Genomic DNA, 23,999 nt, shown 5'->3' on the forward strand with positions numbered 1-23,999 from the left:
TTGCGCTGAAGATACGCTGACGAGGTAAAGAGGTGCAGAAATGTTCCTTTAGCTTCGTGAATGCGGGGAAATTTGACTTTGAACAGAATCCGCAATCACGTGCAAGTAAAATATATATATACCTTTTTGCTGGCATGAGATTGGCTGTTGGAAGTCATCGCGGCTTCACCTCCATCACTGAGCTCCGGGGAATATTCCCTTTGCGAGGCGAACGGTCTACTTGCCTTTAGTAAATCAGCCCCAATTCATGGATCAGGTCGATGTATTCATTGGTGACCCCCTAATAGTGGGACCCCCGAGGACGGAGTATTACGCGTTTTACGGATCGATGTTGTTTATAAAATATTCCGCCCCGCCAAACGCGAGGAATTTGTCCTCAATCAACATCTCTTCTAACACACGAGGAACGAGGCGTGCGTTGGCTTCTTTAACATTTTAACAAGCTGGCCCCCCCCGGGGTACGGCTGCGATGCATTCGCTCCATCCCGCCAACATGTCAAGGGACCCCCCGGCACTCCACGCCGCTGTAAATTTTTAAACACTTTGATGTTTGCACAACTTTTAAAATCCCGGCTATGAATCACAGAAACGGAGGACGAGCGTTTACATTCACTATAAACAGACGCATTACCCGCCAACAGCCCCGATTTCACATTCGATCAGGGGCGGATTGGCCATTTGGAAACTCGGGCACTGCCTGAGGGCCCAGGGTCAGTAGGGGGCCCCATGAGATGCACCTGGTACCTTTTTCATAGGCTTTTTTGAGTTTGGGCAAGGACACAGGGGACCCATGATCCCCTATTACCTGGGGGCCCCATGAGTTGTCAGTCCACACAGGGGCGGACTGACCATTTGGAAACTCGGGCACTGCCTGAGGGCCCGGGGTCAGTAGGGGGCCCCATGAGATGCACCTGGTACCCTTTTCATAGTCTTTTTTGAGTTTAGGCAAGGACACAGGGGCCCCATGATCCCCTATTGCCCGGGGGCCCCATGAGTTCTCAGTCCGCCCCTGCATTCGATACAACTTTACGACAAACAAACAATATGAAGTATAAAACGGAAGACGCGGGAAATCCATATTGATAAAAAAAAAAAAGAAACGCGCTGGAAGGTGTCATAGATTTCATCAAAATCCCACAACTGCAAAATCTCCAGAAAACAATCAAGAATTACATAGGTAGCAAAATTCAAAGCACGTCTGTATCTGTTGTCTCGTATACAACCAGGGGCGGACTGACAACTCATGGGGCCCCCGGGCAATAGGGGATCATGGGGCCCCTGTGTCATCGCCCACATCCAAAAAAGCCTATGAAAAAGCCAATAAAAGGTAGCAGGGGCATCTCATGGGGCCCCCTACTGACCCCGGGCCCTCGGCCAGTGCCTGAGTGCTCGACTGTATACGACCCTCTGCCAAAAAAAACAAAAAAAAAACTAAAATGAAAAACCAGAAAACATTCATTTTTATTCCCTTTATTCTCCCTTCTCAGCATTTCTACGTAGTGGATGGTGGAGGACGGGCCGCCTGTTTCCATTGATCTACAGTTGCAAGAAAAAGTATGTGAACCCCTTGGGATTACGTGGAGTTTTGCATGAATTGGGCATAAAATGTGCTCTGAACGTCATCTAAGTCACAACAATAGAAGAACACAGTCTGCTGAACATAATACTACACAAACATTAGATGTTGCCATGGTTTAATTGCACATAACATGTAAACATTCACAGTGCAGGGAGGAAAAAGTATGTGAGGCCCTAGCTTAATGACTTCTCCCAGAGCTAATTGGAGGCAGGAGTGAGCCAAGCTTGACTCCAATCAGTGTGATGATATTGGATGTGTTGCTGACACCTGTTTTGGGTTTACTGGTTTCAAGAAGCACTGTCTGATGTGAACCATGCCTCGCAGAAAAGAGCTCTCAGAAGACCTACCATCAAGAATTGTTGACTTGCATGAAGCTGGAAAGGGTTACAAAAGTATCTCCTTGAGCCTTGATGTTCATGTGTCCACGGTAAATCAGACTGTCTACAAATGGAGAAAGTTTAGCACTGTTGCTACTCTCCCTAGGCGTGGTCGTCCTGTAAAAATGACTGCAAGAGCACAGCGCAGAATGCTGCATGAGGTAAAGAAGAATCCCAGAGTGTCAGCTAAAGACCTACAGAAATCTCTGGCACATGCTAACATTTTTGTTGACACATCTACAATAAGGAAAACATTAAACAAGAATGGAGTACATGGGAGGACACCACGGAGGAAGCCATTGCTGTCCAAAAAGAAGATTGCAGCACGTTTGAAGTTTGCAAAAGAGCACCTGGATGTTCCACAGCACTACTGGCAGAATATACTGTGGACAGATGAAACCAAGATTGAGTTGTTTGGGAAGAACACACAACACTATGTGTGGGGAAAAAAAGGCCCAGCACACCAACATCAAAACCTCATCCCCACTGTGAAACATGGCGGAGGGAGCATCATGGTTTGGGGCTGCTTTGCTGCCTCAGGGCCTGGACGGATTGTTGTCATTGATGGGAAAATGAATTCCAGAGTTTATCAAGACATTTTGCAGGAAAACGTACGACCATCTGTCCGCCAACTGAAGCTCCGCAGAGGATGGGTGATGCAACAGGACAATGACCCAAAGCATACAAGTAATTCAACAAAACAATGGCTGCAACAGCACAGAATACGCCTTCTGGAGTGGCCCAGTCAGAGTCCTGACCTCAACCCCATTGAAATGCTGTGGCATGACCTTAAGAGAGCGATTCACACCAGACATCCCAAGAATATTGCTACACTGAAACAGTTTTGTGAAGAGGAGTGGTCCAAAATGACTCCAGATCGTTGTGCAGGTCTGATCTGCAACTACAGGAAACGTTTGGTTGAGGTTATTGCTGCCAAAGGAGGGTCAACCAGTTATTAAGTCCAAAGGTTCACATACTTTTTCCTCCCTGCACTGTGAATGTTTACATGTTATGTGCAATTAAACCATGGCAACATCTAATGTTTGTGTAGTATTATGTTCAGCAGACTGTGTTCTTCTATTGCTGTGACTTAGATGACGTTCAGAGCACATTTTATGCCCAATTCATGCAAAACTCCACGTAATCCCAAGGGGTTCACATACTTTTTCTTGCAACTGTATACGCTGCGATCCGGGACCTGCCACTCTCCATCTCTGTTGGGGAAGGTTGAGGTGTCCTTGGAGAGGTCCTTATGGAGTTTTTGTTTTCTAATCCTGATAAAGGAGGGGTTTTTTTGACCCCCAAAACACATTTGATACTCTGGATTCTCCCCCTGATCTGTACTGGACTAAAGCTGGATCTGGACCTTTCAGCCGGTGTGCGGCTCTGCAATGTACATTTTTGTTACATGACTCCACAGCTCAGGGGTGCATTTCCTGCGAGGAGAACAAGGAGTTTGCCTTGGGCGGCATTTTTCATTGTTCCTGCAGTGATGTATTTTATCGATACATTTTGGAATAAAGTATCTTTTAATATGTTTTTTAACTTTATTAATTGAGTCCCATTCTGTATGTTACAATGTTTTCAGTCCTCTAATATTTTTAGATGTGGTGCCCGATCTGATGTCACATCAATCACACATTTTCACTCTGGAAGGTCCATACACATAGCCATTGGAGAAGTAACAGTCCAACAATTCAAGGGAGCTTCCACATTGTAGATTTATTCAGACCCCAGGAACAAGAACAAGCATGGTGCCATTCCCACCCTCAGACCACCGACCATACAACGTGCTTCTCCCTTATGGACCAAATCCCTTCGTTTTATTTTGTTGAGATTTTTCAGTTATAGGACTTTTATTAAAATCTATAATTGGGACTGTAGGGGCGGAGCTTGTCAGAGTTGGCCATTCTGGAGGCAGGAACAACACCATGCTTTCTTCAGACCCCAGGAACAAGCACAGGCATGCTGCCATTAATAATGGTTCCTCAAGGTCACTCCCACCTCTAAACTGCTCACCTCCGATGTGCTTCACCCAAATGATGCTTTTATTTTTGTTGGGACTTGGAGGTTATAGGACTTTTATAAAATCTCTGATTGGGCCTGTAGGGGCGGAGCTTGTTAGAGTTGTCCCGTCTGGAGGCAGGAACAAAACCATGCTTTATTCAGACCCCAGGAACAAGCGCAGGCATGCTGCCATTAATAAGGGTTCCTCAAGGTCACTCCCACCTCTAGACTGCTCACCTCCGATGTGCTTCACCCAAATGATGCTTTTATTTTTGTTGGGACTTGGAGGTTATAGGACTTTTATAAAATCTCTGATTGGGCCTGTAGGGGCGGAGCTTGTTAGAGTTGGCCAGTCTGGAGGCAGGAACAAAACCATGCTTTATTCAGACCCCAGGAACAAGCGCAGGCATGCTGCCATTAATAAGGGTTCCTCAAGGTCACTCCCACCTCCAAACTGCTCACCTCCGATGTGCTTCACCTCTATGGACCCAATCTATTCTTTTTATTTTGTTGGGACTTTGAGGTTATAAGACTTTGACAAGCTCCACCCCTACAGGCCCAATCAGAGATTTTATAAGAGTTGGCCATGCTGGTGGCAGGAATAACAGCATGCTTTATTTAGACCCCAGGAATGAGAACAAGCATGCTGACGTTCCCACCTACAAAATACTTCACCCCTATGGACCCAATCCCTTCTGTTTATTTTGTTGAGATGTTGCAGTTATAGGACTTTTATAAAATCTCTGATTGGGCCTGTAGGGGCGGAGCTTGTCAGAGTTGGCCATTCTGGAGGCAGGAACAACACCATGCTTTACTCAGACCCCAGGAACAAGCACAGGCATGCTGCCATTAATAAGGGTTCCTCAAGGTCATTCCCACCTCCAGACTGCTCACCTCCGATGTGCTTCAACCTTATGGACCCAATCCCTTCTTTTTATTTTGTTGAGAATTTGCAGTTATAGGACTTTTATAAAATCTCTGATTGGGCCTGTAGGGGCGGAGCTTGTCAGAGTTGGCCATTCTGGAGGCAGGAACAACAGCATGTTTTCTTCAGACACCAGGAACAAGCACAGGCATGCTGCCATTAATAAGGGTTCCTCAAGGTCATTCCCACCTCCAGACTGCTCATCTCCGATGTGCTTCATCCTTATGGAGCCAATCCCTTCTTTTTATTTTGTTGAGAATTTGCAGTTATAGAGCTTTTATAAAATCTCTGATTGGGCCTGTAGGGGCGGAGCTTGTCAGAGTTGGCCATTTTGGAGGCAGGAACAACACCATGCTTTATTCAGACCCCAGGAACAAGCACAAGCATGCTGCCATTAATAAGGGTTCCTCAAGGTCATTCCCACCTCTAGACTGCTAACCTCCGATGTGCTTCATCCTTATGGAGCCAATCCTGTCAAGGTCCTACCTTTTCCCTGAGGTTATGTTACTCCATGTGCTGGCATCCATCTTGGATTCTGCTGTGCATGGTGGGAATCCTTTTATGCCTTCAGGTCTCTGTGGTCCATCCCCCAGAGGGGTGTGGCTGATGACATATAAGCCTGTGGCCCGCACATGCTCTTTGCACTTGTGTCTTTGTGTCGCTATTACTCTGTTCTGACTCTCGTGACTCTCCTGGTATCTGATTCGGCTTGTGACTCGACTATTCTTTGTATTCTCCTTTGATCTGACCCTCTGTTGCTGAACCCGGCTCGTGACCTGTGATTCTCGTCTGCTGTCCTGTACTGTTTTGTCCTGTTGCTGTTGACCCGGCTTGTCTGACTACTCTTTTGTCTCTTCCACCAGCTACACGCCATTGGCGGCGGCCATTACCGCAGCTGAGGTGTCTCGGGGGCCGCGACCTGGTTCCTGGCTGCGTCAAGTCCATCCCCACCATCAGGGGCCCTGGTGAAGGGCAGCCTGGGACTTAGACTCCGCGCCCTGAAGGACTTCGGTCTGTGGGTGGTGGTTGTCGTCAGCCAGTGAGTTACATTGTTAGGCCTGCCTGTCCGTTCCTCGGCCCCTGCCCTGACAAATCCCTTCTTTTTATTTTGTTGAGAATTTGCAGTTATAGGACTTTTATAAAATCTATGATTGGGCCTGTAGGGGGTGGAGCTTTTCAGAGCTGGGCATTTTTTAAGTGGGAACGGCAGCACGCTTGTTCTTGTTTCTGGGAACTGAATAAAACTTTCACTAGTCTGTGACCTCTACATGTGTGTGGATCCTTTATATGATTAGATGAGACATCTGGAGTGAGCTAGGGCCCCTGAGCCGGCTGGCTTCCATACAGCAATGACGTGATGCTGCTACCCTTCCAAATATATCATGAATAAGCGTAGCACACCAGTGCTCAGCGCACAGCGGCACAAAATCTACTCCAACATCCAACAAAAAGGCCGGCCACACGGTATGTGATGCTCCTAAAAATCTTCTGTAGCGTAGGCCCATCAGGAGAAAAAAAAATAAGTGGTTATGACTAAGGCCCACCAGGGCTGAAACGCGTCAACTTCTCCTGTACATAGGATGTTTTTTTCCTGAGTCGGCTACCTGGACAGAGAAGTTTCAGGGGGTTTGGAGGATTGACAGATTTCTATTTGCTTGGAACACAGGAGAAACTTACTGTATTGTACTTTTTCATGGGGCACAAGACAATCGCTTTAAAAGTCAACAACATCTTCCTTGAAAACTTTTTACCCTGCTAGACTGACCGCAAAGATACCAATGGAAAGAAAAGCCTTTACATCAAGACTGACCTTCCAGAGCCTCTGAGTCCAACGTCTCCCCGAGCCGCTGTAGCAGCCTCGCCCGGGCTGCGTTCTTCTTGTGCTTTTTGCCTTCGTAGTGCTGCTGGGCCATCATCGGGTTGTTGAACCAAGCTCGACACAGGTCACAGAATTTCCGCGATTCGCTTCCAATGTTGAAGCTCCACAAAGTGTCTTCTTCTTGGAGGGGAATTTCAGCTTGCTCAGGGTTCTCCTGCGCGGGTTCTGAAGGAATCAAAACAAGATGACTTATTGTATTTTATACTACAACTAGTACAGATTGAAAGTAAAAAAAGATACATGGAAGATAATTAATTGGATGCAAGGGTGGACTGACCATTTGGAAACTCGGGTCAGTATGGGGCCCCATGAGATGCCACTGGTAACTTTTTCATAGGCTTGTTTGAGTTTGGGCAAGGACACAGGGGCCCCAAGAGTTGTCAGTCCGCCCCTGATTGGATCAAATCTTTCATGTCATCACTGTCACAATTGACAGAGTCTTTCCTCCTTCTAGGGTCTAGATCAGCCGTTCTTAAAGCAAAAATCCGGGCAAAATTTTTTTGAACCATGCAGTGGAGCTGTGCCCGCACTGCATGGGCCAACTGCTCGGTTTTGTCCAGGTGTGTTAACAGTGAAGATATACTTACTGAATCCACCGATCCTCGAAGCACAAGACCGGTCCCTGACGCTTCTTCCTGCCATACGCTAGTGATCTTGTGAATGGACTGTTTCGGACGTCATCGTGCCCATAGGCTAGTTCCGGTGTGAGGACTACAGGAACAGTCCGCCGCTGGACGCAGGGGAGCATGGTTTTCTGAAGGATCGGAGGATGGGGTAGAAATGACTCTTTCCAAGGCACCCTTTGTCTCCACCCCCTACCCGCCTCCGAGCACTGTTCCTTGGTTGAACCCCCCTCCCAGTACTGCCCTTTTATAGAAAGCAGAACAGTATCATTTTGTGGTAGTATGTCATTTGTATGGAATTTGTTACTGTAACAAGAAAAGAAGTAAAATGGATCGTCTGCAGCCAGCGGTGACAATAGAATCCCCTGCAACAATAGATCCCCCCAACAACCATACATTCCCCCCAGCAACAATAAATTCCCCCCTAGCAACAACAGATTCCCCCCAGCAACCATTGGCTCCCCCCAAGAAACAATAGATCCCCAGCAAAAATAGATCTCCAGCGGTCAACAATATTAGACTCCTCTCTCAACAGTACAACCATCCTATCAACAATGTACCCCCCAGCAACATATGAGTCACCCCCAGTAACAATAGATCCCCAGCAACCAGCATCAATAAACCCTTCAGCACACCCCAGCATCCCTGGCCATTACATACATTCAGTGCTGAAAGTACTGGAACTGTTTTTCCCCCATATTCCTGCTGAAAAAAAGACTCGCCCAAGACAAAGCCAAGCATTTGACCCTCGTAGTGGAGAGGGAGCGCCTCTGCAGGGGTAACATCGGAACTTCCCCAGGCTTCAGCTTTCAAAGTTGAATTCCACATTCGAAGATATAGCACCCTACAGCAGAATCACAGATTTAGGCTCAGAAGGTTAACCCGGACACTCCGCATTTTCTAGAGTTATTGTATTTGTAGATTTATTTGAGCTCCTGTAACCCTTCAGCCTCAAACAAACCTGATTATATAAATCAGCAAAGTCCATTGATGTTAGGTCCTAAAATGTACCTACACTATATTGCCAAAATGATTGGCCCCGCCCTCCCAATCACTGGATTCAGGTGTTCCAATCAGCTCCATATCATGTGATTCAGGTGCTCCAGTCCCCTCCATATCATGTGATTCAGGTGTTCCAATCCCCTCCCAATCATGTGATTCAGGTGTTCCAATCCCCTCCCAATCACGTGATTCAGGTGCTCCAATCCCCTCCCAATCACGTGATTCAGGTGCTCCAATCCCCTCCCAATCATGTGATTCAGGTGTTCCAATCCCCTCCATATCATATGATTCAGGTGTTCCAATCCCCTCCAAATCATGTGATTCAGGTGTTCCAATCCCCTCCCAATCATGTGATTCAGGTGTTCCAATCCCCTCCCAATCATGTGATTCAGGTGTTCCAATCCCCTCCCAATCATGTGATTCAGGTGCTCCAATCCCCTCCCAATCATGTGATTCAGGTGTTCCAATCCCCTCCCAATCATGTGATTCAGGTGTTCCAATCCCCTCCATATCATGTGATTCAGGTGTTCCAATCCCCTCCCAATCATGTGATTCAGGTGTTCCAATCCCCTCCCAATCATGTGATTCAGGTGTTCCAATCCCCTCCATATCAATTGATTCAGATGTTCCAATCCCCTCCATATCATGTGATTCAGGTGTTCCAATCCCCTCCATGGACACAGGTGTATACAATCAAGCCCCTAGGCATGCAGACTGCTTCTACAAACATTGGTGAAAGAATGGGTCGCTCTCAGGAGCTCAGTGACTCCAAGCGTGGTCCCGTGATAGGTGGCCACCTGGGCAATAAGTCCATCCGTGACATTTCCTGGCTACTAAATATTCCACGCTCAACTGTTAGTGGGATTATAACAAAGTGGAAGCAACTGGGAACAACAGCCACTCAGCCACCAAGTGGTAGGCCACGTCACATGACAGGGCGGGATCAGCGCATGCTGAAGCGCACAGTGCGCAGAAGTCACCAACTGTCTGCAGAGTCAATAGCTAAAGACCTCCAAACTTGGTGTGGCCTTCAGATGAGCCCAACAACAGTGCGTAGAGAGATTCATGGAATGGGTTTCCATGGCCGAGCAGCTGCATCCAAGCCTTCCATCACTGAGTTGGTCCATGAAAGTTGGTGAGTGGGGGGGGGGCACACAGGCATGGAGCGCAGAGCACTTATCACCTTTTGGATGTGACTTGATTTCACATTATATTGTTATGTGTTCATTATTTAAGCATGCTTTTCATGTCATATAACATACATTGAGGCAGCGCTCTTGCTATTTTGTGTATTACATCACCAAGTGCAACTCAAAGCTTCGGATGTCGTGGTGTAAAGCACACCGCCACTGGACTATAGAGCAGTAGAGACGTGTTCTCTAGAGTGACCAATCACACTTCTCTGTCTGGCAATCCGATGGACGTGTCTGGGTTGGCAGTTACCAGGAGAACGGTACTTCCCTGACTGCATTGTGCCAAGTGTAAAGTTTGGTGGAGGGGGGATTATGTTGGGGGGTTGTTTTTCAGGGGTTGGGCTTGGCCCCCTAGTTCCAGTGCAGGGAACTCTTAAGGCGACATTTTGGACAATTTCATGCCCCCATCTTTGTGGGAGGAGTTTGGGGATGGCCCCTTCCTGTTCCAACATGACTGCGCACCAGTGCACAAAGCAAGGTCCATAAAGACATGGAGGAGCCAGTTTGGGGTGGAGGAACTTGACTGTCCTGCACAGAGTCCTGACCTCAACCCCATAGAACCCCTTTGGGATGAATTAGAGCGGAGACTGCGAGCCAGGCCTCCTCCCCCGACATCAGTGCCTGACCTGACAAATGTGCTTCTGGAAGAATGGTCCAACCTTCCCATAGACACCCTCCTAAACCTTGTGGACGGCCTTCCCAGAAGAGTTGAAGCTGTTATAGCTGCAAAGGGCGGGGCCAACTCAATATTGAACCCTACGGACTAAGACTGGGGGGCCATTAAAGGTCATGTGCGTGGAAAGGGCGGGGCCAACTCAATATTGAACCCTACGGACTGAGACTGGGGGGGCCATTAAAGGTCATGTGTGTGGAAAGGGAGGGGCCAACTCAATATTGAACCCTACGGACTAAGACTGGGGGCCATTAAAGGTCATGTGTGTGGAAAGGGAGGGGCCAACTCAATATTGAACCCTACTGACTAAAACTGGGGGCCATTAAAGGTCATGTGTGTGGAAAGGGCGGGGCCAACTCAATATTGAACCCTACTAACTAAAACTGGGGGCCATTAAAGGTCATGTGTGTGGAAAGGGAGGGGCCAACTCAATATTGAACCCTACGGACTTATGTCAGCCATAGACGGTTCGAAAATCGGCGGATTTTTCAGCCGAAAAAAAAAAATCGGCCAATTTTCGCACTGTTAGTGGGTTTTACCCGGCAACGATGGTCAAAACAGACGATCGTTTTAACGATGAAAACATCGGCGCAGGAGCCGTGACCTGCAAGGGCCTGCATAAGACTGGGAGGCCATTAAAGATCATGTGTGTGGAAAGGTCGGCGGCCCAATACTTGGGGTAATATAGTGTGTGTGGAAAGGCCGGCGGCCCAGTATTTGGGGTAATATAATGTGTGTGGAAAGGCCGGCAGCCCAATACTTGGGGTAATATAGTGTGTGGAAGGGCCGGCGGCCCAATACCTGGGGAAATATAGTGTGTGTGGAAAGGCCAGCGGCCCAGTATTTGGGGTAATATAATGTGTGTGGAAAGGCCGGCGGCCCAATACTTGGGGTAATATAGTGTGTGTGGAAAGGCCGGCGGCCCAATACTTGGGGTAATATAGTGTGTGGAAGGGCCGGCGGCCCAATACTTGGGGTAATATAGTGTGTGGAAGGGCCGGCGGCCCAATACTTGGGGTAATATAGTGTGTGGACGGGCCGGCGGCCCAATACTTGGGGTAATATAGTGTGTGTGGAAAGGCCGGCGGCCCAATACTTGGGGTAATATAGTGTGTGTGGAAGGACCGGCGGCCCAATACTTGGGGTAATATAGTGTGTGTGGAAGGGCCGGCGGCCCAATACTTGGGGTAATATAGTGTGTGGAAGGGCCGGCGAGCCAATACTTGGGGTAATATAGTGTGTGGAAGGGCCGGCGGCCCAATACTTGGGGTAATATAGTGTGTGTGGAAGGGCCGGCGGCCCAATACTTGGGGTAATATAGTGTGTGGAAGGGCCAGGGGCCCAATACTTGGGGTAATATAGTGTGTGGACGGGCCGGCGGCCCAATACTTGGGGTAATATAGTGTGTGGACGGGCCGGCGGCCCAATACTTGGGGTAATATAGTGTGTGTGGAAGGGCCGGCGGCCCAATATTTGGGGTAATATAGTGTGTGGAAAGGCCGGCGGCCCAATACTTGGGGTAATATAGTGTGTGGAAGGGCCGGCGGCCCAATACTTGGGGTAATATAGTGTGTGGAAGGGCCGGCGGCCCAATACTTGGGGTAATATAGTGTGTGGAAGGGCCAGGGGCCCAATACTTGGGGTAGTATATTGTGTGTTGAAAAACCGGCGGCCCAATACTTGGGGTAATATAGTGTGTGGAAGGGCCGGCGGCCCAATACTTGGGGTAATATAGTGTGTGAACGGGCCGGCGGCCCAATACTTGGGGTAATATAGTGTGTGGAAGGGCCGGCGGCCCAATACTTGGGGTAATATAGTGTGTGGAAAGGCCGGCGGCCCAATACTTGGGGTAATATAGTGTGTGGAAGGGCCGGCGGGCCAATACTTGGGGTAATATAGTGTGTGGAAGGGCCGGCGGCCCAATACTTGGGGTAATATAGTGTGTGTGGAAGGGCCGGCGGCCCAATACTTGGGGTAATATAGTGTGTGGACGGGCCGGCGGCCCAATACTTGGGGTAATATAGTGTGTGGAAAGGCCGGCGGCCCAATACTTGGGGTAATATAGTGTGTGTGGAAGGGCCGGCGGCCCAATACTCGGGGTAATACAGTGTGTGGAAAGGCCAGGGGCCCAATACTTGGGGTAATATAGTGTGTGGACGGGCCGGCGGCCCAATACTTGGGGTAATATAGTGTGTGGACGGGCCGGCGGCCCAATACTTGGGGTAATATAGTGTGTGGAAGGGCCAGGGGCCCAATACTTGGGGTAATATAGTGTGTGTGGAAGGGCAGGCGGCCCAATACTTGGGGTAATATAGTGTGTGGAAGGGCCAGGGGCCCAATACTTGGGGTAATATAGTGTGTGGAAGGGCCGGCGGCCCAATACTTGGGGTAATATAGTGTGTGGGAGGGCCGGCGGCCCAATACTTGGGGTAGTATATTGTGTGTGGAAAAACCGGCGGCCCAATACTTGGGGTAATATAGTGTGTGGACGGGCCGGCGGCCCAATACTTGGGGTAATATAGTGTGTGGACGGGCCGGCGGCCCAATACTTGGGGTAATATAGTGTGTGGAAGGGCCAGCGGCCCAATACTTGGGGTAATATAGTGTGTGGACGGGCCGGCGGCCCAATACTTGGGGTAATATAGTGTGTGGAAGGGCCGGCGGCCCAATACTTGGGGTAATATAGTGTGTGGACGGGCCGGTGGCCCAATACTTGGGGTAATATAGTGTGTGGAAAGGCCGGCGGCCCAATACTTGGGGTAATATAGTGTGTGGAAGGGCCGGCGGCCCAATACTTGGGGTAATATAGTGTGTGGAAAGGCCGGCGGCCCAATACTTGGGGTAATATAGTGTGTGGAAAGGCCGGCGGCCCAATACTTGGGGTAATATAGTGTGTGGAAAGGCCGGCGGCCCAATACTTGGGGTAATATAGTGTGTGGAAGGGCCGGCGGCCCAATACTTGGGGTAATATAGTGTGTGGAAGGGCCGGCGGCCCAATACTTGGGGTAATATAGTGTGTGAAAGGGCCAGGGGCCCAATACTTGGGGTAATATAGTGTGTGGAAAGGCCGGCGGCCCAATACTTGGGGTAATATAGTGTGTGGAAAGGCCGGCGGCCCAATACTTGGGGTAATATAGTGTGTGGAAGGGCCGGCGGCCCAATACTTGGGGTAATATAGTGTGTGGAAGGGCCGGCGGCCCAATACTTGGGGTAATATAGTGTGTGGAAAGGCCGGCGGCCCAATACTTGGGGTAATATAGTGTGTGTGGAAGGGCCGGCGGCCCAATACTCGGGGTAATACAGTGTGTGGAAAGGCCAGGGGCCCAATACTTGGGGTAATATAGTGTGTGGACGGGCCGGCGGCCCAATACTTGGGGTAATATAGTGTGTGGACGGGCCGGCGGCCCAATACTTGGGGTAATATAGTGTGTGGAAGGGCCAGGGGCCCAATACTTGGGGTAATATAGTGTGTGTGGAAGGGCAGGCGGCCCAATACTTGGGGTAATATAGTGTGTGGAAGGGCCAGGGGCCCAATACTTGGGGTAATATAGTGTGTGGACGGGCCGGCGGCCCAATACTTGGGGTAATATAGTGTGTGGATGGGCCGGCGGCCCAATACTTGGGGTAATATAGTGTGTGTGGAAAGGCCGGCGGCCCAATACTTGGGGTAATATAGTGTGTGGAAGGGCCAGGGGCCCAATACTTGGGGTAATATAGTGTGTGTGGAAGGGCCGGTGGCCCAATACTTGGGGTAATATAGTGTGTGGAAGGGCCAGGGGCCCAATACTTGGGGTAATATAGTGTGTGGAAGGGCCGGCGGCCCAATACTTGGGGTAATATAGTGTGTGGAAGGGCCAGGGGCCCAATACTTGGGGTAATATAGTGTGTGGAAGGGCCGGCGGCCCAATACTTGGGGTAATATAGTGTGTGGGAGGGCCGGCGGCCCAATACTTGGGGTAATATAGTGTGTGGAAGGGCCGGCGGCCCAATACTTGGGGTAATATAGTGTGTGGGAGGGCCGGCGGCCCAATACTTGGGGTAGTATATTGTGTGTGGAAAAACCGGCGGCCCAATACTTGGGGTAATATAGTGTGTGGACGGGCCGGCGGCCCAATACTTGGGGTAATATAGTGTGTGGACGGGCCGGCGGCCCAATACTTGGGGTAATATAGTGTGTGGAAGGGCCGGCGGCCCAATACTTGGGGTAATATAGTGTGTGGACGGGCCGGCGGCCCAATACTTGGGGTAATATAGTGTGTGGAAGGGCCGGCGGCCCAATACTTGGGGTAATATAGTGTGTGGACGGGCCGGCGGCCCAATACTTGGGGTAATATAGTGTGTGGACGGGCCAGCGGCCCAATACTTGGGGTAATATAGTGTGTGGAAGGGCCGGCGGCCCAATACTTGGGGTAATATAGTGTGTGGACGGGCCGGCGGCCCAATACTTGGGGTAATATAGTGTGTGGACGGGCCAGCGGCCCAATACTTGGGGTAATATAGTGTGTGGAAAGGCCGGCGGCCCAATACTTGGGGTAATATAGTGTGTGGAAGGGCCGGCGGCCCAATACTTGGGGTAATATAGTGTGTGGAAAGGCCGGCGGCCCAATACTTGGGGTAATATAGTGTGTGGAAGGGCCAGGGGCCCAATACTTGGGGTAATATAGTGTGTGGAAAGGCCGGCGGCCCAATACTTGGGGTAATATAGTGTGTGGAAGGGCCAGGGGCCCAATACTTGGGGTAATATAGTGTGTGGAAGGGCCAGGGGCCCAATACTTGGGGTAATATAGTGTGTGGAAGGGCCAGGGGCCCAATACTTGGGGTAATATAGTGTGTGGAAGGGCCAGGGGCCCAATACTTGGGGTAATATAGTGTGTGGAAGGGCCAGGGGCCCAATACTTGGGGTAATATAGTGTGTGGAAGGGCCAGGGGCCCAATACTTGGGGTAATATAGTGTGTGGAAGGGCCGGCGGCCCAATACTTGGGGTAATATAGTGTGTGGAAGGGCCGGCGGCCCAATACTTGGGGTAATATAGTGTGTGGAAGGGCCGGCGGCCCAATACTTGTGGTAATATAGTGTGTGGAAGGGCCAGGGGCCCAATACTTGGGGTAATATAGTGTGTGGAAGGGCCGGCGGCCCAATACTTGGGGTAATATAGTGTGTGGAAGGGCCGGCGGCCCAATACTTGGGGTAATATAGTGTGTGGAAGGGCCAGGGGCCCAATACTTGGGGTAATATAGTGTGTGGAAGGGCCGGCGGCCCAATACTTGGGGTAATATAGTGTGTGGAAGGGCCAGGGGCCCAATACTTGGGGTAATATAGTGTGTGGAAAGGCCGGCGGCCCAATACTTGGGGTAATATAGTGTGTGGAAAGGCCGGCGGCCCAATACTTGGGGTAATATAGTGTGTGGAAGGGCCGGCGGCCCAATACTTGGGGTAATATAGTGTGTGGAAGGGCCGGCGGCCCAATACTTGGGGTAATATAGTGTGTGGAAAGGCCGGCGGCCCAATACTTGGGGTAATATAGTGTGTGTGGAAGGGCCGGCGGCCCAATACTCGGGGTAATACAGTGTGTGGAAAGGCCAGGGGCCCAATACTTGGGGTAATATAGTGTGTGGACGGGCCGGCGGCCCAATACTTGGGGTAATATAGTGTGTGGACGGGCCGGCGGCCCAATACTTGGGGTAATATAGTGTGTGGAAGGGCCAGGGGCCCAATACTTGGGGTAATATAGTGTGTGTGGAAGGGCAGGCGGCCCAATACTTGGGGTAATATAGTGTGTGGAAGGGCCAGGGGCCCAATACTTGGGGTAATATAGTGTGTGGACGGGCCGGCGGCCCAATACTTGGGGTAATATAGTGTGTGGAAAGGCCGGCGGCCCAATACTTGGGGTAATATAGTGTGTGGAAAGGCCGGCGGCCCAATACTTGGGGTAATATAGTGTGTGGAAGGGCCAGGGGCCCAATACTTGGGGTAATATAGTGTGTGGAAGGGCCGGCGGCCCAATACTTGGGGTAATATAGTGTGTGGAAGGGCCAGGGGCCCAATACTTGGGGTAATATAGTGTGTGGAAGGGCCGGCGGCCCAATACTTGGGGTAATATAGTGTGTGGGAGGGCCGGCGGCCCAATACTTGGGGTAATATAGTGTGTGGAAGGGCCGGCGGCCCAATACTTGGGGTAATATAGTGTGTGGGAGGGCCGGCGGCCCAATACTTGGGGTAGTATATTGTGTGTGGAAAAACCGGCGGCCCAATACTTGGGGTAATATAGTGTGTGGACGGGCCGGCGGCCCAATACTTGGGGTAATATAGTGTGTGGACGGGCCGGCGGCCCAATACTTGGGGTAATATAGTGTGTGGAAGGGCCGGCGGCCCAATACTTGGGGTAATATAGTGTGTGGACGGGCCGGCGGCCCAATACTTGGGGTAATATAGTGTGTGGAAGGGCCGGCGGCCCAATACTTGGGGTAATATAGTGTGTGGACGGGCCGGCGGCCCAATACTTGGGGTAATATAGTGTGTGGACGGGCCAGCGGCCCAATACTTGGGGTAATATAGTGTGTGGAAGGGCCGGCGGCCCAATACTTGGGGTAATATAGTGTGTGGACGGGCCGGCGGCCCAATACTTGGGGTAATATAGTGTGTGGACGGGCCAGCGGCCCAATACTTGGGGTAATATAGTGTGTGGAAAGGCCGGCGGCCCAATACTTGGGGTAATATAGTGTGTGGAAGGGCCGGCGGCCCAATACTTGGGGTAATATAGTGTGTGGAAAGGCCGGCGGCCCAATACTTGGGGTAATATAGTGTGTGGAAGGGCCAGGGGCCCAATACTTGGGGTAATATAGTGTGTGGAAAGGCCGGCGGCCCAATACTTGGGGTAATATAGTGTGTGGAAGGGCCAGGGGCCCAATACTTGGGGTAATATAGTGTGTGGAAGGGCCAGGGGCCCAATACTTGGGGTAATATAGTGTGTGGAAGGGCCAGGGGCCCAATACTTGGGGTAATATAGTGTGTGGAAGGGCCAGGGGCCCAATACTTGGGGTAATATAGTGTGTGGAAGGGCCAGGGGCCCAATACTTGGGGTAATATAGTGTGTGGAAGGGCCAGGGGCCCAATACTTGGGGTAATATAGTGTGTGGAAGGGCCGGCGGCCCAATACTTGGGGTAATATAGTGTGTGGAAGGGCCGGCGGCCCAATACTTGGGGTAATATAGTGTGTGGAAGGGCCGGCGGCCCAATACTTGTGGTAATATAGTGTGTGGAAGGGCCAGGGGCCCAATACTTGGGGTAATATAGTGTGTGGAAGGGCCGGCGGCCCAATACTTGGGGTAATATAGTGTGTGGAAGGGCCGGTGGCCCAATACTTGGGGTAATATAGTGTGTGGAAGGGCCAGGTGCCCAATACTTGGGGTAATATAGTGTGTGGAAGGGCCGGCGGCCCAATACTTGGGGTAATATAGTGTGTGGAAGGGCCAGGGGCCCAATACTTGGGGTAATATAGTGTGTGGAAAGGCCGGCGGCCCAATACTTGGGGTAATATAGTGTGTGGAAGGGCCAGGGGCCCAATACTTGGGGTAATATAGTGTGTGGACGGGCCGGTGGCCCAATACTTGGGGTAATATAGTGTGTGGACGGGCCGGTGGCCCAATACTTGGGGTAATATAGTGTGTGGACGGGCCGGCGGCCCAATACTTGGGGTAATATAGTGTGTGGAAAGGCCGGCGGCCCAATACTTGGGGTAATATAGTGTGTGGAAGGGCCGGCGGCCCAATACTCGGGGTAATATAGTGTGTGGACGGGCCGGCGGCCCAATACTTGGGGTAATATAGTGTGTGGAAGGGCCAGGGGCCCAATACTTGGGGTAATATAGTGTGTGGAAGGGCCAGGGGCCCAATACTTGGGGTAATATAGTGTGTGGAAGGGCCAGGGGCCCAATACTTGGGGTAACATAGTGTGTGGAAGGGCCAGGGGCCCAATACTTGGGGTAATATAGTGTGTGGACGGGCCGGCGGCCCAATACTTGGGGTAATATAGTGTGTGGAAGGGCCGGCGGCCCAATACTTGGGGTAATATAGTGTGTGGAAGGGCCAGGGGCCCAATACTTGGGGTAATATAGTGTGTGGAAGGGCCAGGGGCCCAATACTTGGGGTAACATAGTGTGTGGAAGGGCCAGGGGCCCAATACTCGTATGTTGGATAAAGCTCCGGTACAAATCCGTCATTCCTACACCCAGATTTGGTCTCATAAAAGCCGAACGTCCCGGTGGAGCCGTGAATAGAGAAGACACAGAGCGATTGTCTGCAATCAGGATGGATTTGGCATTCATGGCGCCTCCGGCATACATGGAAACATTTCCCGCACACGAGTTCCAGATGATTTCACACCAATTGTGTTACATGAATGGAAGTGTGAAAATGACATGAAAATGTAAAAGCAGAATGTGAGCGGGAAGGTTCCCTGGGTCTTCGGGAGAATGGCGCTCTGTAGTCTGGCAGAGGAATCTTTCATGTTCTTACTGATGCACAGAAAGCCGTGTGAGGAGGACGGCCGCAGGTAAGTGTCCTTCATGGGAAGTGATGAGAACACATTCTCTGCAGAGCAACATATAGAAAAGGGGAAAGAAAAACAAAATGAAGGATGAGGCATCGGCTGCATGTCATGTGACCAGGACCTACCCCCCCCCCCCCTTCCTGCTGGAATTAGCCACAGACAGCCAAGGAAAGCCAGAGCGGGGGGGGGGGGCTCTGATGTAAATGGGACTCTGCTGGAGACCCTGATGTAAGGGGAGGTGGCTCTGGTGGGGATCCTGATACAAGGGGGGACTTGTATGGTAAGGGACAGGGGCGGACTGACAACTCATGGGGCCCCCAGGCAATAGGGGATCATGGGGCCCCTGTGTCCTTGCCCACACTCAAACCACACCCAAAAAAGCCTATGAAAAAGGCACCAGGGACATCTCATGGGGCCCCCTTCTGACACCGGGCCCTCGAGCAGTGCCCGAGTTCCCAAATGGTCAGTCCGCCCCTGGAAAAGGGGGAATCTCATGGGCACCCTGGTGTAAGGGGAGGAGGCTCTGGTGGGGATCCTGATATAAGGGGGACTCTGATGGGGACCCTGATATAAAAGAGACTCTGATGGGGGCCCCGATATAAGGGGGGACTCTGATGGGGGCCCTGATATAAGGGGGGACTCTGGTGGGGGCTCTGATGTAAAGGGAGGGGCCTCTGATTGGGATCCTGATGTAAAGAGGGGTTTTGATATAAGGGGGACTCTAATGGGAACCTTGATGTAAGGGGGCACTCTGATGGGGACCCTGATGTAAAGGGGGGATCTGATGGGGACCCCGATTTAGGGGGGAGAGGGGAACTCCAATGGAGATATTGTTATAAGGGTGGGCTCTAATTTTGGGAAGACTCTGATGGGGACCCTGATGCAAGGGGAGGAGGCTCTGGTGGGGATCCTGATATAAGGGGGACTCTGATGGGGACCCCGATAAAAGGGGGGACTCTGATGGTGGCCCTGATATAAGAGGGGACTCTGATGGGGGCCCTGATGCAAGGGGAGGGGGCTCTGATGGGGATTCTGATGTAAAGAGGGGTTTTGATATAAGGGGGACTCTAATGGGAACCTTGATGTAAGGGGACACTCTGATGGGGACCCTGATGTAAATGGGGGCTCTGATAAGGACCCTGATGTAAGGCGGGGGACTCCAATGGGGATACTGATATAAGGGTGGGCTCTAATTTAGGGACAACTCTGATGGGGATCCTGATGTAAAGGGGGGTTTTGATATAAGGGGGACTCTATTGGGAACTCTGATGTAAGGGGGCACTCTTGATGGGGACCCTGATGTAAAGGGGGGCTCTGATGGGGACCCTGATTTAGGGGGGAGGGGGGAACTACAATGGGGATATTGTTGGGCTCAAATTGTAGGAGGGCTCTGATGGGGATCCTGATGTAAAGAGGGGTTTTGATATAAGGGGGACTCTATTGGGAACCTTGATGAAAGGGGACACTCTGATGGGGACCCTGATGTGAAAGGGGGATCTGTTAATGACCCTGTTGTATGGGGGAACTCTGATGAAAGGGAGACTCGAATGAGAACCCTTATGTAAGGGGGACTCTAATGGGGTCCCTGATGTAAAGCGGGGTTCTGATAGGGACTGTGATGTAAGGGGGGACTCTGATGTAAGGTGGGGCCATGATGTACGGGGGACTCTAATGGGGACCCTGATGTAAAGGGGGGCTCTGATAGAGACCCTGATGTAAGGGGGGACTCCAATGGAGACATTGATATAAGATTGGGCTCTAATTTAAGGAGGATGCAGATAAGGACCCTGATGTAAGGGGGGACCATGATATAAGGGTTGACTCTGTTGAAGACTCTGATCTAAAGGGGGGCTCTGACAGGGACCCTGATGTAAGGGGGGGGGACAGACCCCAATGGGGACACTGATATAAGGGTGATCTCTAATTTAAGGGGTACTCTGATAGGGACCCTGATGTAAGGGGGGGACTCCAGTCTGGACCTTGATATAAGGGTGGGCTCTAATTTAAGGGGTACTCTGATAGGTAGCTGTACAGAAGGTTCCCCCCCTGATGGATGAATCTCGGACTCGCTGCCATTTATCATCCGCATAAACGGAAGTCCGCGTCTTCGGGAAGATTCCTCGATAAATGTGTTATTAATGCGTCGGGGCCGGGAATCTTAGAAAACCTCTCGCCTCCAGTGCAGAGACCTCCATGACGTCATTCCATTTCATCTCCCTCTCGGAGGATTATTTATGATTGGATGCCGAGTCACAGAATGTGAAAAAAAAAACACGCCGAGCGCTACCGGCACACAACGTCCCTCCAGGACACAGACAGACTGATGGCAGATGAAGAATTCCCCGAGCACCGCGGATTCCTTCATCTCTTAGTCCGGGATCTCATGCAGGCACTATGAAAGCTTTGCTCGTAATTCTGGAATCAAAAAAAGTAATAATTTATCACAAGAATGTATCATCTCTTATCAGGCGAGGTCCGGGGAGAGCGGATATAGTGAATGCGGGGTCCGGGGGGAGCAGATATAGTGAATGCGGGGTCCGGGGAGAGCGGACATAGTGAATGCGGGGTCCGGGGAGAGCGGATATAATGAATGCGGGGTCCGGGGAGAGCGGATATAGTGAATGTGGGGTCCGGGGAGGGCGGATATAGTGAATGCAGGGTCCGGGGAGAGCGGACATAGTGAATGCGGGGTCCGGGGAGAGCGGATATAGTGAATGCGGGGTCCGGGGAGAGAGGATATAGTGAATGCGGGGTCCGGGGAGAGCGGATATAGTGAATGCGGGGTCCGGGGAGAGCGGACATAGTGAATGCGGGGTCCGGGGAGAGCGGATATAGTGAATGAGGGGTCCGGGGAGAGCGGATATAGTGAATGCGGGGTCCGGGGAGGGCGGATATAGTGAATGCGGGGTCCGGGGAGAGCGGATATAGTAAATGCGGGGTCCGGGGAGAGCGGATATAGTGAATGCGGGGTCCGGGGAGAGCGGATATAGTGAATGCGGGGTCCGGGGAGAGCGGATATAGTGAATGCGGGGTCCGGGGAGAGCGGAGACAGTGAATGCGGGGTCCGGGGAGAGCGGATATAGTGAATGCGGGGTCCGGGGAGAGCGGATATAGCGAATGCGGGGTCCGGGGAGAGCGGATATAGCGAATGCGGGGTCCGGGGAGAGCGGATATAGCGAATGCGGGGTCCGGGGAGAGCGGATATAGCGAATGCGGGGTCCGGGGAGAGCGGAGATAGCGAATGCGGGGTCCGGGGAGAGCGGATATAGTGAATGCGGGGTCCGGGGAGAGCGGATATAGTGAATGCGGGGTCCGGGGAGAGCGGATATAGTGAATGCGGGGTCCGGGGAGAGCGGATATAGTGAATGCGGGGTCCGGGGAGAGCGGATATAGTGAATGCGGGGTCCGGGGAGAGCGGATATAGTGAATGCGGGGTCCGGGGAGAGCGGATATAGTGAATGCGGGGTCCGGGGAGAGCGGATATAGTGAATGCGGGGTCCGGGGAGAGCGGATATAGTGAATGCGGGGTCCGGGGAGAGCGGATATAGTGAATGCGGGGTCCGGGGAGAGCGGATACAGTGAATGCGGGGTCCGGGGAGAGCGGATACAGTGAATGCGGGGTCCGGGGAGAGCGGATACAGTGAATGCGGGGTCCGGGGAGAGCGGATACAGTGAATGCGGGGTCCGGGGAGAGCGGATATAGTGAATGCGGGGTCCGGGGAGAGCGGATATAGTGAATGCGGGGTCCGGGGAGAGCGGATATAGTGAATGCGGGGTCCGGGGAGAGCGGATATAGTGAATGCGGGGTCCGGGGAGAGCGGATACAGTGAATGCGGGGTCCGGGGAGAGCGGATACAGTGAATGCGGGGTCCGGGGAGAGCGGATACAGTGAATGCGGGGTCCGGGGAGAGCGGATACAGTGAATGCGGGGTCCGGGGAGAGCGGATATAGTGAATGCGGGGTCCGGGGAGAGCGGATATAGTGAATGCGGGGTCCGGGGAGAGCGGATATAGTGAATGCAGGGTCCGGGGAGAGCGGATATAGGGAATGCGGGGTCCGGGGAGACGGGATATAGGGAATGCAGGGTCCGGGGAGAGCGGATATAGTGAATGCGGGGTCCGGGGAGAGCGGATATAGTGAATGTGGGGTCCGGGGAGAGCGGATATAGTGAATGCGGGGTCCGGGGAGAGCGGATATAGTGAATGCGAGGTCCGGGGAGAATGGATATAGTGAATGCGGGGTCCGGGGAGAGCGGATATAGGAAATGCGGGGTCCGGGGAGAATGGATATAGTGAATGCGGGGTCCGGGGAGAGCGGATATAGTGAATGTGGGGTCCGGGGAGAGAGGATATAGGAAATGCGGGGTCCGGGGAGAATGGATATAGTGAATGCGGGGTCCGGGGAGAGCGGATATAGTGAATGCGGGGTCCGGGGAGAGCGGATATAGTGAATGCGGGGTCCGGGGAGAGCGGATATAGGAAATGCGGGGTCCGGGGAGAGCGGATATAGGAAATGCGGGGTCCGGGGAGAGCGGATATAGTGAATGCGGGGTCCGGGGAGAGCGGATATAGGAAATGCGGGGTCCGGGGAGAGCGGATATAGTGAATGCGGGGTCCGGGGAGAGTGGATATAGGAAATGCGGGGTCCGGGGAGAGCGGATATAGTGAATGCGGGGTCCGGGGAGAGCGGATATAGTGAATGCGGGGTCCGGGGAGAGTGGATATAGGAAATGCGGGGTCCGGGGAGAGTGGATATAGGAAATGCGGGGTCCGGGGAGAGCGGATATAGTGAATGCGGGGTCCGGGGAGAGCGGATATAGTGAATGCGGGGTCCGGGGAGAGCGGATATAGGAAATGCGGGGTCCCGGGAGAGCGGATACAGGAAATGCAGGGTCCGGGGAGAGCGGATACAGGAAATGCGGGGTCCGAGGAGAGCGGATACAGGAAATGCGGGGTCCGGGGAGAGCGGATACAGGAAATGCGGGGTCCGGGGAGAGCGGATATAGGAAATTCGGGGTCCTCGGAGGGCGAAGGGTTAAAGGAAAACCAGAGAAATAAAAGGACAACGGTGAGCTTCTTATTTCTGGAGCTTTTCCGAGAAGAACAAAACCGAATCCCATTTCTCTCACAACAGAACGGTTCCTCCTTTGCGGTGGATTTTTTCCGCTCGCTCTGCTCTTCGCTGACACATTTT

The 23,999-nt window shown here is 51.9% G+C and overlaps 1 protein-coding gene across 1 annotated transcript in view; it reads right to left on the reverse strand.

Annotated features, from left to right (window-relative positions):
* Positions 1-23,999, reverse strand: part of ZMAT4 (zinc finger matrin-type 4) — a 589,057-nt gene that overhangs the window by 376,923 nt on the left and 188,135 nt on the right. The window contains exon 4 of the mRNA XM_089657134.1: positions 6,699-6,932. Coding sequence (XP_089513260.1) covers positions 6,699-6,932 — 234 coding nt within the window. The remainder of the gene's footprint in view (positions 1-6,698; positions 6,933-23,999) is intronic.

The sequence above is a fragment of the Staurois parvus genome, unplaced genomic scaffold, assembly GCF_062004578.1.
Source record: "Staurois parvus isolate SC_StPar_1 unplaced genomic scaffold, SC_StPar_1.0 ptg000966l, whole genome shotgun sequence".
In the NCBI taxonomy this organism is placed as follows: domain Eukaryota; kingdom Metazoa; phylum Chordata; class Amphibia; order Anura; family Ranidae; genus Staurois; species Staurois parvus.